This window comes from Triticum dicoccoides, chromosome 1A (genome assembly GCF_002162155.2).
Source record: "Triticum dicoccoides isolate Atlit2015 ecotype Zavitan chromosome 1A, WEW_v2.0, whole genome shotgun sequence".
NCBI lineage: Eukaryota > Viridiplantae > Streptophyta > Magnoliopsida > Poales > Poaceae > Triticum > Triticum dicoccoides.
The window spans coordinates 593,085,863-593,100,885 of NC_041380.1; the positions used below are offsets into that span (position 1 = coordinate 593,085,863).

Below are 15,023 nucleotides of genomic sequence, written 5' to 3' on the forward strand. Positions count from 1 at the left end.
CCCCGGTTGATTCTCATTTTTTTAGCTAAATGGGTTAAAAACCAGCAAAACTTTCGCTAAATGGAATAGTTTTAGTTAAGTTAAAAACTGTTAAATGAGATGATTTGTGTAAAAGATGTTAAAGGAAGGGAAATTAAACGTCAAGCAGCTACATGTAAACGTTGAGAAATTAAACACGACCCTCCCTAGTTGCACCGAGTGGATGGCGACTTCCAATTGCCATGGTCGGCAATTTGCTATTAATTTTCCCCGTTTCCAAAAGCTACCTTTGCTCGTCCACCGTGCTGCTCTGCTCAATGGCGGCCCACCATGTCGCCTTGTCTGTTCTCATCCTTGTCGTCCCCCTGCTCGCGCCCAGCGGCCTCGTCGCAACAGAGCCGTGGCCACTGTGCGGCGACAGCCGCGAATACAACGACAAGAGCCAGTACCAGGCCAACCTCAACCTCGTCGCCGCCGCGCTCCCCACGAACGCCTCGGCGTCGCCCAACCTCTTCGCCACCGCCGAGGCCGGGGCCGTCCCGGAGAAGGTCACGGCTCTCGCGCTCTGCCGCGGCGACGCCAGCTCCAGGGCCTGCTCCAGCTGCCTCGTCAACGCCTTCGCCAACCTCCCGAACGTGTGCCCCGGCTCCAAGGAAGCTGTCATCTACTACGACGCCTGCATGCTCCGCTACTCCGACGTGCAGTTCCTCTCCGCCGACGACTCTGAGCCCCTGGGCGTGGAGCTCACCTACACGGTCCGCAACGACGCCAACGCCACGTCGGAGCCGGGCCGGTACCAGCGCGCCGTGGCCACGCTCATGAACGCCACCGCGGACTACGCCGCGTACAACTCCACGCGCCGGTACGCCACCGGCCAAGCCGACCTCGACCGGGAGTTCCCCAAGGTGTACAGCTGGGCGCAGTGCACCCCCGACCTGACGCCCGGCCGGTGCCGGGACTGCCTCGCTCAGTTGATCGCGCAGTTGCCGGTGCAGTTCACGGATAGTATCGGGGGCAGGCTTCTTGGTCCCCGATGCAGCTTCGAGTACGAGACCAAGCCCTTCATCAATGGCCCGGTGATGGTGCAGCTGCCAGCAACGTCCGCGAGCTCTGGAGCGCCGGGGCCGGCCGTGGCTCCTACATCGGCGACAGCAGAGGGTGAGCTCTTAACTTTCAGTAAAGTATATGGACATTTCCTCTGCTCATTGCTCTGCTTCCCTCTATATATATTTAGGCGTACAAAAATTCCTGAAAATTGTTATATTCAAACTCTAAAGAATCAACCAATGTCCATTTCCCTCCAACCATTTCAAATCGTGCAGGGTGTAATCTTGTGATATTTCAGTTCATGTCTGCTACACTCGTCTGACATAACACGAGTCATCTCAAATTGTACAGGGAGAAAGTACAGTGTTCCTGGCATGGTTCTTATCATTCTCTTGCCTACAATAGCAGCCATAAACCTCATTGTTTGGCTCTTTTCATGGAGGAGGAGGAGGCAGGCACTTGCAAAGGCAAAGCAACCAGGTATGTATGTCATTTTGTCACTCAAAATTCCCCAGCTACAGTGTCAGTGCCTAAAATGAAACAATTTATGCACTTGTGTCATGTATTCACGATGGCGTCTCTATTCAAACAGATCCAAATTATTCCACTGATGAAGCAGAGGACATGGAAAGTGTGGAGTCAATGTTAATTGACATTTCAACTTTGCGGGCTGCAACCGAGGATTTTGCAGAAAGCAACAAACTCGGCAAGGGTGGATTTGGCCCGGTGTACAAGGTAATGAGCTAACCTGTCTTGAAGCAAGTAGGCACAACACTGGAAAACTGGTGGTTGAGCAAAACTTTCATACAATTTTCAGGGTACTCTCCTAAACGGCGATGAGATCGCAGTCAAGAGAATGTCCAAGAGCTCAACACAAGGAGTGGAGGAGCTCAAGAATGAGCTCGCCTTAGTTGCAAAGCTGAAGCACAAGAATCTTGTTAGACTTGTCGGTGTCTGCTTGGAGCAACAAGAGAGGCTACTCATCTATGAGTTTGTTCCTAACCGAAGCCTCGACCTGATCCTTTTCGGTAACTAGTTGAGCGATGATTCCATTGTCTGTTTTCTCCGCGCATTGAAATAATAGTGTAACATCGCATAGATCTTATACCATTTTCTAATTCTTCTGATGGAAAAGCAGACGAAGCGAAACGTCAAAAACTAGATTGGGAAACGAGGTTCAAGATCATAAATGGAGTGGCTCGAGGCCTGCAATACCTCCATGAAGACTCTCAGCTCAAAGTAATCCATCGTGACCTCAAAGCGAGCAACGTCTTGCTGGACATGAACATGAACCCGAAAATCTCGGATTTTGGCCTTGCCAAGATTTTCGGGAGAGACCAGACCCAGGGTGTGACGAACCGCGTCATCGGCACATAGTAAGTAGTAGCATGATAGACCGTAAGTTTCCAGCAGGAGGTAACTAACTAACTATGAACTCTTGTTGTTAATTCAGTGGATACATGGCGCCAGAGTACGTGATGCGTGGGAACTACTCGGTGAAATCAGACGCTTTCAGCTTTGGCGTTTTGGTCCTGGAGATCATGACAGGAAAGAAGAACAGTGACTGCTACAACTCCCAGCAATCTCAGGATCTCTTGACCACAGTATGAGCTTGTTATTTGAACATCTGGCTAACATGCAGCGCATCTTGGCTCATCGATGTTACACAATTGTGCAGGTATGGGAGCATTGGGTGGCCGAAACAGTGTTGGAAGTGGTAGACCCATGCATGAACAAGAGCTTCTCGGAGAGTGATGCGCTGAGGTGCATCCATGTCGGGCTTTTGTGCATCCAGGGCAACCCGGCAGACCGGCCGATGATGTCGACGGTGGCCATGATGCTTGGCAGCAACACATTCTCTCTCCCTACTCCGTCGAAGCCGGCATTCTACACTACAAACGATGGTGCCAATTCGAGCACCGGGTCAAGCGTGTCGATCCCATCAGTGCAAGCCCGGTCATAGAGTTTACTTCATAGCAACAATTTCAGCGTAAATAGCCAATGTATCTATGGTCCTATTGCACCCGAATTGGAAAAATAATTTAGACATTACAAAAGGAGTAAAAAAATCCTGAATTTGTTTGGATTCGAACTCGTGCGAAAAGTTTCGCGAAAGAATAGCTTCGAACGACTCCAGAGCCAAGAAAACAATTTTGAGATTACAAAAAGCATGAATTGTAAGTTTTATAAAGTGTCAAGTCTTTTTCCGCCTATAATATAACGAGTCATTCCTCTGTGAAACTTTTCACACAAGTATTACAAAAAGCCAAAGTCAGTATGGGTACTATTACAAAAAATTCGGACCTCATGCTCGAGGACGTAAATTCGACCATTTTTAAATTTTTGCGAGAAACTGGTAGATAGTTGCATGTAGCTAGTTGTAGTCGGTGCTGGCAAGCTGTAGTGTGATATACGTATGAAAATGGCGAGTCATTTGGCCGGAGAGGGTGCGCCGTGAGATGCTAATGCCGTGAGTGGTGACGTACATGAATCAAGTTGTACTATACCTGGTTGTTAGCATTAATCTTGATTCATGTATCAGCATGCTTAGTTTAGTTTTGCATGTAGCTAGTTGTAGTCGGTGCTGGCAAGCTGTAGGGGTGTGATACGTATGAAAATGGCGAGTCGTTTGGCCGGAGAGGTTGCGGGGTGAGATGCTAATGCCGTGAGTGGTGGCGTACATGCGAGATGCCGGAGGGCCTTGTGAAGCGGCTGCATCACTCATAGGCTAGAGTACGAGAGTTTGTTAGCTGCATGGGTTAGTTAGCAATAATCCTACACACACGAACCTATTACGGGCTTTTACTTAATTTTCTTCTAACAAATCTCTCAGCCCCCCTGATTTTTAGTAGGGGTGGGGTCCAACCTCCCCTCGTATCCAATCCCAATTGCCCACGCCAGCTAGCCCGTGAACCCCGTAATAGATTTCTCCGTGAGTGTAGCATTGCTCGTTAGTTAGTGGCCTATAGAAAAGGTCTTAGTTGTAGTTAAGTCGTGAGTGCATGGCGTGATAGGATAAGTGTACTGGCCGGTCACATGTGTCCTAGTCTTGTGGATCTAGAGTGATTCTAGGAGAAGGGTATGACTATGCGTTGCCCTGGTTGGTTAGGGCATGTACAAAGGTACTATCTTGAGAGTGCCACGTAGAATAAACGATGAGGTAAAGGACAGAAGAATTCGTAAGAACAGGCTTGTCTTCTCTTATTTAAAAGAAGACAAGAGATGCTCTCTTAGGGCATGTACAATGGTGTTATCTTAAAAATGCCACGTAGAATAAAAGATGAAGTAGAGGAGAGAGAACTCATAAGAAAAGGTCTGTCTTCTCTTATTTAAGAGAAGACAAGAGATGATCTCTTAGCATAATATGTCTCACCATATTTTTAGTAATGACTAGTTATTGAAGATAAGGCTAAGAGATGACCCGTTGTAGACATTATATTTGTCATCTCTATATTACATGCAAGACTTAAGATAAGACTATCTTATCAACCATTGTATATGCCCTTAGCACAGTATGTCTCATCATATATTTAGGAATATTGTAGACGCTAAATTACATGCAAGACTTAAGGTAAGATTATCTGATCATCCATTGTAGAAAGAGAAAAAATATAGTACATGTGTTCTCACCGGCAGCAAGAGGCAGAGTTAGTTTTTTCCTTGGTGAAGTTTGTGTACGTGTGAGCTTCTCCATGGTGTTTATCCTGGAGATACCAGGAGAGTCACAAGGTGGAAGAAGAGGGGCTGCGAGGATGCAGTACCAACACTGGTATTATAGCAAACTATCACTGGGAAATTCAACTTGGCTCCCAGGAGCACATGCTCCGGGGTGATTTATGTAAAAAAAAACTAGATCATAAAAGTGCGCGTTGCCGCGCCCATACATCTTAATAAAACATATTTTAGAAGATCTGGTCATTGCAAATACTTGAGAAAATATATACATTATATCTATGCTGTGTAAATCTAGTGAGAAAATTCTACATTTTGATGCAAGGGATAAATAACATCGGTGGTATAGATACAGCTTCTCGTCTTATTTACAACTGATGTTCAAAGTCAAGGATACCATGATATCTCACAAAATCAGCATATGACTATCTCAATGTCATACATGCCCACACACGACTTCTGGTCGCCTCAATAAAAAAACATGAACATGTTGTTCAGTCAAAGAGAAGTACCTCCTCGAATGCCTTGAGTGCTGATTGGATGTCCATTAGCTGCTCCACGTTTTGTTGTATTGCCTTGTTAAATTTGTTCTTGCTCCGAGGGAATTGTATGACCAACACAGTTAAATTGATTCAAAAAAGAAGAGAGTTAAATCAGGAGAGGATTTCCAAGAAAATGGCTCTATTATTCAAGAGCATAAGCACAGTCAAAAAGATATACATGGATATTGGATACCTTGCACAAAAAATCTCAAGTACAAAAAATACAGTATAAAAGTACATACGGAAGTTGTGGTTATAGTTCCTAAAACCGCAAGGATGACTGAAATCCTTGAAATGATTGATTTTCTTATTTGCCCAAGGAATACTAATTCATATGGAGTTTTTTTTTTGCCGGGAAATCTTTGTGGTTCATTGGTGAAAGTGGACAGAACAACTTATGTTTTTATAGGCTAACACTATATACAATTTCATCGCAGCAGCGGCTAAACTTGACTAAATATAAATCATAGGAGAAGATAAAAACATACTGAAATAAGTTGTTTCATGGAAGGTTTCCCTTAAAAAAACATGAGGTAAACACACATGTCACTTCCTCGGCCGTTGTCACATCAACAAGCTAAAAAAGGCTCAAAATTACACATAGAGATGTACGTGTGCAGCCTGCTAACTTCAAAAAACAAAAACAAATGGAGGTTGCCATACCTTTGTCTACACCGTGTGCAGCCTGCTAGAGCCTCACTCTGAACAATTTTTGGATATACTCTCACTCTGAACAATAAATCACTGCTGCAGAGAGAGGAGAAGTTTCCGACGATATCAAGATGCATCAGCTACAACATCTGTAGTTATTTTAACTGACATGGTGATACTGGGAACTGACGAAAAAGGTAAGCCATGTGTGACCTGGAATCCAACTTGACATGTATTGTTCATACCTGAATCATCATTACCAGTGGGAGGCACTTCGGCTCTCAGCTTTGCTGATGTAATACGTAACAAGAAGCACACTTCAGAGAAGAAAACCCCTCTTTTCAGTTTAATAGGGGATTGATGAAGATATGGTCAACCAAGGACTGTTTGGGCACCAAGGTAAGCACTCTAATTTCCTTCATCGCCCCTTTCTTCCACAGCAGCAAGTACCCTAAAGCGACTGCCAAACCATGAACCTACTATTGCGAGCCGCTAGGAGTGTCGCCGTTGTGCGGACGAGGGTGGAGGATGAGATGAGACCGTGGTCGGTTCTAGCCTCTAGGGCTTAGGGAGGCCGCTGCTGTGCTTGTAGGAGGAGGTGATCCGATCAACCACGAGACGCAGGCTCGCCTCTTTTGCTACCCTACCACGTGGATCGTAACAGTAGGCTGCATCAGTAAAGGAGAGGGCTCCCAGATCGATCCTCGGAGCAGCAGCCCACTAACGCGTTTGGGCCGGCGGGGACGCTCGAGGTGGGAGGCGTAAAGACCGCGGGGACACGGCGGGACGACTTGAGGATCCAGATCATTGAGTGAACTAATCGGACGATGCAGAGTGTCAAATTGTTGTGGAGGCTCCTAGGTAGCCCCGTTATACTGTTTCTCAATACTAAGACAATTTTTTTGTGATCTTTGTCACATAGAAATGCTACTTGTAAATTTTGAGACAAAAAGGTTAAGTATGTTGCCATGGCATATATAGTCACCACTTATAGTCACTCATACAATAAGGTTAGCTGTGTTAGAGTTGTATCGAATATTATTGTACAACATAGGTTACAGTTGAATTTGGTTTTGGACTGTGTGTAGACAGGGTAGGAGTTATGTCCTAACACTATTAGGAAAGTAGTTTTTAACGACGGTATATGTGGTCGTTGAAAGTCGGATTGTGGTTGTTAAAGGCCATTAACGACCACAATATGTTGGTCATGATAGGCTCCATCGTTAAAAGTATACCGACCACATATTGTGGTCGTTATTTTGTAACGACAACATATTGTGGTCGTTATTTTGTAACGACGGGATGATCTGTCGTCGTCGATGCCGATGCAATAACAACTACAATTGTAGTATTAACGACCACTTTTGTCATCGCTAGTAATGTTCTTATGGTGATTTAAGTATGATTGGCGACAACTTCTGAAGATTATTGGCCACACTCATCAAGCAACAAAAAAATTTGGACAGTCAAAGTATATAACCTATTTTCATTAATCCAAATCATACATATTGAAGACGATCCTCACATACAGTGGAGAATATAAACCAAAAACACCTTGTAGACAACTATTTTAGTCCATATCTAACCAGAAATACATCACCTAGAAGAGTGATTTATTTTTCATAATCTTCAGTCATGGGACACCATCATAAATCCTTGTGTTTCACTGCATATCATTCTTCACCAATGACTACAATGTCTTGTGATGCTCCTATTATTGTGAACCATCCGTTCTGCAAAAACAGAAATGATTTATTAGTAGTACATATAAATGAATTTGCTCAAAAAGATAGTAGCACATATGAAAAAAATTGCATGTGAATCATTTTAGACTAAATAACATTGTATACTATTTCCTGTAGCTTAGACATGTTTTAATCCAAATTCTTGCACAGTCCTTATGCAACAAAGAAGAAATTGTTTTTGCGAACAATTAATTAGTCTGTTTCTTATCTAGTTCTAGCAAGAGTTGAGTTATTCTATATATGGGCAAAATGTTTGAGCTTTTTTGGTTGATGGTATGTACCCAACTAAATTAACACTGAAAATTATTCTCCTCTGCTAGAAAAAGGAATACTGTTCTACTATGTGATAAGTGATATACATACATATGAAAATCCTAGTTGTAACCTGGATATCAAAGCATATAGTGAAGCAACTAATAATGCGCTGATTTCTGAACCTGAAAAAGACAAGAACGAGCTATAGGTCCATTATACAAACCATATGACTAACCTGCAAAGCACATAACAAACTAGTCACTATATCCGCTTTAAGCATGACAGACCAACCTGATATAATTGAGCAGAAATGATTTTAAATATGAACCTCCTCCGGAAGAATGTCGTACAAAACCAAAAATAACATAAACAAGCAACATCACCAACAAGCATACCTTGAGAAGTGATGTTGATGAACCACCACATGTATTATTTCGCATCCAATTCCGACTGAGTAAGATAGTCACTCACATCAGAAAATGCAGTATCTAGGTAGATGTTCATCTCTAGTGGTGAGACCCTGGTTTGTGACCCATCGGTGTACAACAGAGCCCATCAAGTAAACCAGCAATGCAGTCGCGCCCCTTGCAGGAAGTTGCCTGAGTTCTATGATTTCTCAGTAACACAACCATCACAAAAAATGCATCATCTCAGCAACACTCAACAAAACGCGGTAAACAAACTGGCTGTTCTATGCATGATGGTACAAGTTATTTTTCCAGTGAACAATTAGACGAGGGAATGGAACTATGCAGTTATTACGAAAATTAAATTCCTCGGGTATACAGTGGAAAGATAATATTTTTTGAAGAAATGACGATGGATGTAGAATAATAGTAGATGCAAAATTATGCTTGGGGTTCAGTACTAGTGCCATAATTAGCAAAATCCAGCAGGAATTGAGAATTCAATTACACAACCATCAGCAAAATGCAGTAGTACACAAGCTGCTACATGGATGATGGCACAACTTGTTTTTCAGCTACAGTACAGAGGGAAGGTAATTTTGCAGAGAAGTGCCAGCGAAAGTAGTACAGTAGTACTCCCTCCGTCTCAAAATTCTTGTCTTACATTTGTCTAGATACGGATGTATCTAATACTAAAACGTGACTTGATACATCCGGATTTAGACAAATCTAAGACAAGAATTTTGGGACGGAGGGAGTAGACGAGGAAACTAAATCATGCTTGGTTTTGGGTACTGCGTGAAATAATTAGCAAGCATCTAGCAGGAATTGAGCAGGGGAGGGGACGGGAAGAAGATTAGATCTGGCTGCAGGTGGGAGGGGGGCTCACGAGGAGGCGGGTGGTGACGGTGAAGTGGCAGAGGAGGCGGCTGGGCCAGACGCGTGGACGCGGATGTAGCGGAGCACGAAGGCGTCGTGGAACCCGGAGGGCAGCACGCCCACCTTCTGTACCAGCAGCGCATCGGCCTCTGCCTCCTCCGGCATCCGGCAACCCTTCTCGAAAGCCGCCGTCGACGCCATTGGCGGGCCGATCTGAATCGAGGCAAGCGTCCTGTTTCGGTCAAAGGGGCCACCTTAGTTATTAGGTTAAGATAAGAAACCTAGACTCAATACGTTGATATTTATCCTTTTCACCGATTAATATTAAATAAATTGTTAACTACTCAAAAAAGATAAGATAAGGAGATTGCAATGACGACCACCAGCTAATACTATGGGTTCTCGCGTGCGCAAGTTGGACATGTGTTGGCCCGCCCTAACAGTAACGACCAAGTATTGTTCGTAGCTCATCGTTAATGACCTAATTTCCAGTAGTGTAATAAGACACTTGTATCCTAGACCTCTCATATATAGCGGGCCGGGTAGACACACGATGTATTCTATGCCAACATAATAGCACCGGAACGCAGGGAAAGCCGACGGCATGTGCTGGTGTCCAGGGCGACCGGGTGCAGTATTGTAGCGGTGTCATGAGGAGGAGCGTCCATAGTCAGGTCCCGGGGATGTAGCCATATCGATGAACCTCGTTAATAAATCTCGGTGTCGTGCTCGTATGATTGCTTGATTCTCGAATGATCGACAGAGTGCCTCGGGTTTATTCTAACAAGCTATAAGAGTAGTATTTTTTTTCACCTTCTCTGTATCTCTTTCTTTATATTTATTGCAATTGCCTAGGAGTAAAGCATATAGCTAGGCTTTGTACGAGAGTCCTCTCTCACTATTTTTCCACATCACTCTCTTTCACATAGGCAAAAGTGTAATGTAACCGTGCTATAAGCCCATTATTGTACTTACTCTAAGCACCTGATGAAAACCATGGATTTATTTATCTAGTTTTACATTTGAAAACTAGACTTTGCCGGACGCAGACGGTAATCTGTCGGGATTATTGCTTAATCTCGTGGTAGTAAAGCTTCGCTTTGGCTACAGTTTCTTCAGTTCAGGCCCTTGACGGCAGCACGCAGTTGCCTATCTCTGTAAAGAGTGGAACGAAATCACCATTCACAAACAGACACATACATTTTGTTTCGTGAAACTAGAACGAGCAATTCAAAGCAGAGAACTTACTTGGTGCCTGCCGGACAATGGTAGCGGCACCGGCGAAGTCGCACGTTCCGGCGCCCCGGCCATGGCGCTGGTAATAGTCATTGAACGCGAAAGACGCATGCGCGACCTTGGTGTCGGGATCGAAGCACCGTGCTCCGGGTTGGATGTCCGTGCAGTCCGCGCCGTGGCCGCAGGCGTAGTCCAGTGCATTCTGCAGCCGCGCGGCGCCCACCGCCGCGTTCGCCACACACCAGCTCGGGCTCGGGTCGCACCGGCCTACGCAAGCAATGGAATCGTCATGGCTGGCCGCCAGTGTAGAGTGTAGAGTGGATGGTCGTGGTATTCAAGCACTCACCTGATGGTGCCTGGTTGACAATGGTGGCAGCACCACTGAAGTCGCACGCGCTGCTGGCCTGGCCGTTCTTCTGGTAGTAGTCGTTGAAGGCGTAGGACGCGTGCGCGAGCTTGGTGTTGGGCTCGTAGCAGGGCTTGCCTGGCTGGATGGCGCTGCAGTCCGCCCCGTGGCCGCACGCGTAGTCCAGCGCAGCCTGCAAGGCCGCGTCCCCGGCCGTGGCCTTCGCGGCACAGTAGCTCGGTTGCACGGGGCCGGCACCATGGACAAAGTCGACTTGATACACGGGCTGCTGGTTCGGGTAGAACAACCCAAAGTCCTGCTCGTCTTCGGGCTTGTTGTCCTCGTTGAAGAGTTCGAAGATGTACACGTCAAGATCGGCGTTGGGACGGTGCGGGGTGCCGACAGCACTGGTGGCGAGCCGGTTATATCTGTTTGAGGTGGTGCCGGAGTTACCGCCACGCACTTTGCTCATGAGACCATCGGTGAATGCTTGGGCGTTGGCTGTTGTTCCCACGCCATGGTGGCCTCTGGTTGGGTGGTGACTCTCACCAAGCTTCACCTCCAGTATTCCGCCCCCTGCTGTGAGCTTCCTCATCCCTCCAGCACGCAGGCTGGAGGACGGCAGCTTCTCCATCGCATAGTACACAGCGTCAAGCTGCGCGTCGAGGAGGCTGAAGTACGTTTGCTTGCTATTCTTGTCAAGAATGCCAGCGTTGGGGCGGAACAAGAGATAGTCGATGGACATGCCGGGAGTGCTCAGGTACGCAAGGTACGGGTAGATATTCATCATGAGGTACGACCCGGTTTCCTGCAAGAAGTCGACCATGGGGCTCATGACCGACAACGCGATGTCGTCACGGAACGCGCCCTCGGACGGCGGGAACGACATCTTGAGAGCGTCGAACGCGATGGGCGTGGTCACCTTCACGGCGTCCGCCAGGCCCAGGCGAGCCAGCGCCGCTTGCACCTTCTTCATGGCCGGGACGAGCTGAGAGTTGAGCTGACTAGCCTCTTTGAAGACCTCGTTCCCGATCGTCACGCCGTTGATCTGCGTGGCCGGGTAGTAGGCCTTCACATTGTTCTGCACCCATTGATCAGCGAAATTTTGGTCCGCGGCAGCGGAGGGCAGCTCCTCGTTGGTTAGCTCCACCGTGACATTGATGCCGGTGTTGGCCAGCGAGCGCAGCACCGTCGGGTCAGTGTCGTAGATCCTCACCATGGTGATGCTGTTCTTCTTGAGCAGTTTCACCACGGACGTCGGGTCAGGCAGGTTAGTGGCCATCCTCCCATAGCACACGCCTACCTGGCCCCCCTCTGCAGTAGGTGCGTGTACAATAGTAAGAAACATCACAATTAAGTCGTACACTTCGATGCAGAGGCAAGGGTTTATCGTTCTTTCTCAAAATAAAAAGTTATATCGTACACCTACAGCATATATATGTTTCCAGAAAAACATGCGATAATCAGGATAACGTCTCCATGACGATTACCTGCACGGGAGAAGAAGAGCAGCGGCACTGCGATGCCGAGGAGGACGACCAGGAGGTGACTCGTCAGCGCCATGCGCCCTCGGTGGTATGTATAGCGGAGCTAGCTAGCTAGGGCCTTGAGGAGACGATGATGATCGAGCTGATGAGTTGGGAATGATCACAGGCGGGCTGGAATTTATAGCCGGCACCAACGGTAAGATGGAGCCATGGAGGTGCTACAATTTTTTTTTCTTTGTGCAAGTGACGGCGGCAGCCACAACAAGACGTACGATAGTGCAACCAAAATTGGGGTATATGCAATGCCAATTGCAGCATGCATATACGCCTAACTTGGACTTGGACTGGTCGAGTTGATGAGCTACAACTTGTACCAGAAGACCCATGCTTGGGTACACCTCCCTTGCCCCTAAATCTAAGAGACAGTCGGATAAATGCTCACTAGTGGCAGCATCCCCGGACCCCGCCCACAGCAACGCCCGCCATTTCTCTTATCTTATACGGAAGAATTACACCGCTCACGGGCACAAAACCGACGGCTACCTGCCGGTAGATGACTGTCACTGGAAAAAGCACAGAGAACTCCATGCATTTGTCAACACGTGTGGAAAAGACCAGACGCGGGTCAATGCAATAGCTATATCGCTACCTGTGGGCTGTGGGTGCTTGCACCAATAGCTCATTCTTGTCTTGTATAGAAAACGTCGCTTGCAGTAGTATGTTCCGTGCGCCTAGTTGCCCACTTGTAATCTTGCATATCTTCTCATTTATGCAATTATCTTGTATAGCAACCGTGGGTTGGGTTGCAACTATCTGTCATTTACGCCATATTGTCTCATAGGGCGCATTTGGCTTACAATTACTTTTAAATCAGACTAATAGAAATGGTAAAGGATTAGGATACCAAGCCCGATCCAATCCTGGATTTTCATATCTTGTTGAAGGCGTTGCTGCGGAAGAAGTCGACTTAGTCGTAGGTGTTGATTTCATATCTTGTAATGGTTCTATCGTGGTTATTTATGTCTTGTACTCTCTTTGTTGATGATTTTGGCCTCGTTGCCTTACATCATCATTAATAAAATTGGTTGTATGCATCGCATTAATGTAGAGGCTAGGGGTTTCAACCTCTTTCTCAGAAAAAAATATCCTAGATTTTGGCTAAGAAATCTAAGGAGTCGGGTCAATTTGGACACAATCTTACCATCTCATTTCCTGTTTTTTTTCCTGTTGCATGTACTCCCTCCGTTTCAAAATAGATGAATCAACTTTATACTAACTTTGTACTAAACTTAATACAAAGTTGAGTCATCTATTTTGGAACGGAGGGAGTAGTTCTCATCTTTGTTGTTGGGGATGGAACACGTAGAACCCTAGGTTTTCCTTATTTTTTCAGTTGGTGTCGATAGTCATGTTAATTCTTAATGATACCAGCCGAAGCAGCAAGCGCCTTTTGAAAAAACCTCGGGAGCACTGGCGTGCGTCGGAGGAGGCGTGGATTAAGGCAAACACAGATGGCACAATTGGAAGGGTTCCGGGGATGGAGCAGGTGGAGCGTTCCTTCGAGATAACCATGGCAACATGTGGTAGGAGCTTGTCAGTTTTTCCCATCAGTCTCTGATCTGGAGTTGGTTCACTTGTTGGCATGCAGGAAGGCTATTTAGTTATTTCTTGAATTGGGCTTGCCTATGGTGATGTTGGAGACAGATGATCAGATTGCGCGAGATCCCGAACGGCGGAGGAGTTGAACAGGTCGGTCTACGGGCCGCTCATTAAGGAGAACAAGGACTAGCTAAGGTCCAGAGAAAGCCTTTAGGTGAAATGAGAAGGGCGAACGGTAAATGAAATGACACATGTCTTAGCTAAAGTGTGTTGTGCCAATGATGTGTGTAACTCGTGGTTGCATGAACCATCAGAGTGTGTATCTGATATTGTAGTCGCTGAACGTTATGAATAAATTAAACCGCAAATTTCCTACTAAAAAAGTCAAATATGTCATTAAACCCTCCTATTGTCGAGTGCAACCTTGCTTGGTAGTGCGGCGTGATATTACCATATTTTGTCAGCTCGTGTGGAAAAACTAAAGCTAGAGGCCAACCAACAAATAGCGATACTTTTATTGTTTTGTGTATATGGCGCTAGCTAGTATGTATCTCGTGGAATATCCAGGCCACGTGGTCATGGCTGGCTGGGCAGATTGCACAGATGGTGGTTGGCCGGTTGCGCTAGCTAGCTTGTGAATGTCCGTGACACTAGCGGTTATACATCCAAATGCTAGCCACACACGGAGAAACTTATGACTCGAAACACATACTACCGATGAATAAATAATTGGCCTCTGCATTTTAACATAGGAGAAAACTACATTATTTTCGGTATCTCAACTAGTATTGACTGAGCATAGTGTCATCCTTTAACTCCGAAAGTGTCCAAAACTAATCCACTCAACTGTCTTTTTTTTTGCGTGCGGTAGTCCACTTGACTGTCAACTACGAATACTGTGGAACTTTTATCCGCTAGAGTGGTCTTGTATATTTGCGTCTTATTTATGACCGGTTGGATATATGGCACTGGGGTGTTGGTTTGTATGAGTGTATAGAGCATTCACACTTTGACATAGTGATTTTGAGTGACATGTATTGGTGCGGTTCAGTAAGGTCAGTTTGATTGGACAAAGGCACTGTTGTGATGAGAAGCTGTGGGTTTATTTTTACTTTGAATTTTATAAAGATCGTTGGAGAGGCTCCTACTGACAGTGGAATAGATCTTGTCGTGAGGGG

The 15,023-nt window shown here is 46.0% G+C and overlaps 2 protein-coding genes and 1 long non-coding RNA gene across 4 annotated transcripts; 1 reads left to right on the top strand and 2 right to left on the bottom strand.

Annotated features, from left to right (window-relative positions):
* Positions 1 to 280: 280 nt before the first annotated feature.
* Positions 281 to 3,102, top strand: LOC119293861 (cysteine-rich receptor-like protein kinase 6). Of its 2 annotated transcripts, none has more exons than XM_037572205.1 (7): positions 281 to 1,137; positions 1,378 to 1,506; positions 1,619 to 1,761; positions 1,844 to 2,054; positions 2,162 to 2,402; positions 2,480 to 2,630; positions 2,705 to 3,102. In XM_037572205.1, exons 1-7 carry the CDS (start codon positions 297 to 299, stop codon positions 2,987 to 2,989), a joined length of 2,001 nt encoding a protein of 666 aa, XP_037428102.1. In that variant the 5' UTR covers positions 281 to 296; the 3' UTR covers positions 2,990 to 3,102. The 2 variants fall into 2 exon arrangements, with proteins under 2 accessions (XP_037428102.1, XP_037428107.1); XM_037572210.1 differs by having other exon boundaries at positions 2,165 to 2,402.
* A 4,570-nt stretch (positions 3,103 to 7,672) lies between these two features.
* Positions 7,673 to 9,536, bottom strand: LOC119293892. Its single transcript, XR_005143247.1, has 3 exons — positions 9,188 to 9,536; positions 8,287 to 8,497; positions 7,673 to 8,182 (listed from the first exon to the last, which is right to left on the bottom strand). It is a non-coding gene; the product is annotated as an uncharacterized LOC119293892 (long non-coding RNA).
* A 443-nt stretch (positions 9,537 to 9,979) lies between these two features.
* On the bottom strand, positions 9,980 to 12,407 carry LOC119293880 (glucan endo-1,3-beta-glucosidase 13-like). Its single transcript, XM_037572216.1, has 4 exons — positions 12,250 to 12,407; positions 10,760 to 12,073; positions 10,426 to 10,680; positions 9,980 to 10,332 (listed from the first exon to the last, which is right to left on the bottom strand). The coding sequence occupies exons 1-4, from the start codon at positions 12,320 to 12,322 to the stop codon at positions 10,298 to 10,300; spliced, it is 1,677 nt and encodes a 558-aa protein (XP_037428113.1). The 5' UTR covers positions 12,323 to 12,407; the 3' UTR covers positions 9,980 to 10,297.
* Positions 12,408 to 15,023: the final 2,616 nt, after the last annotated feature.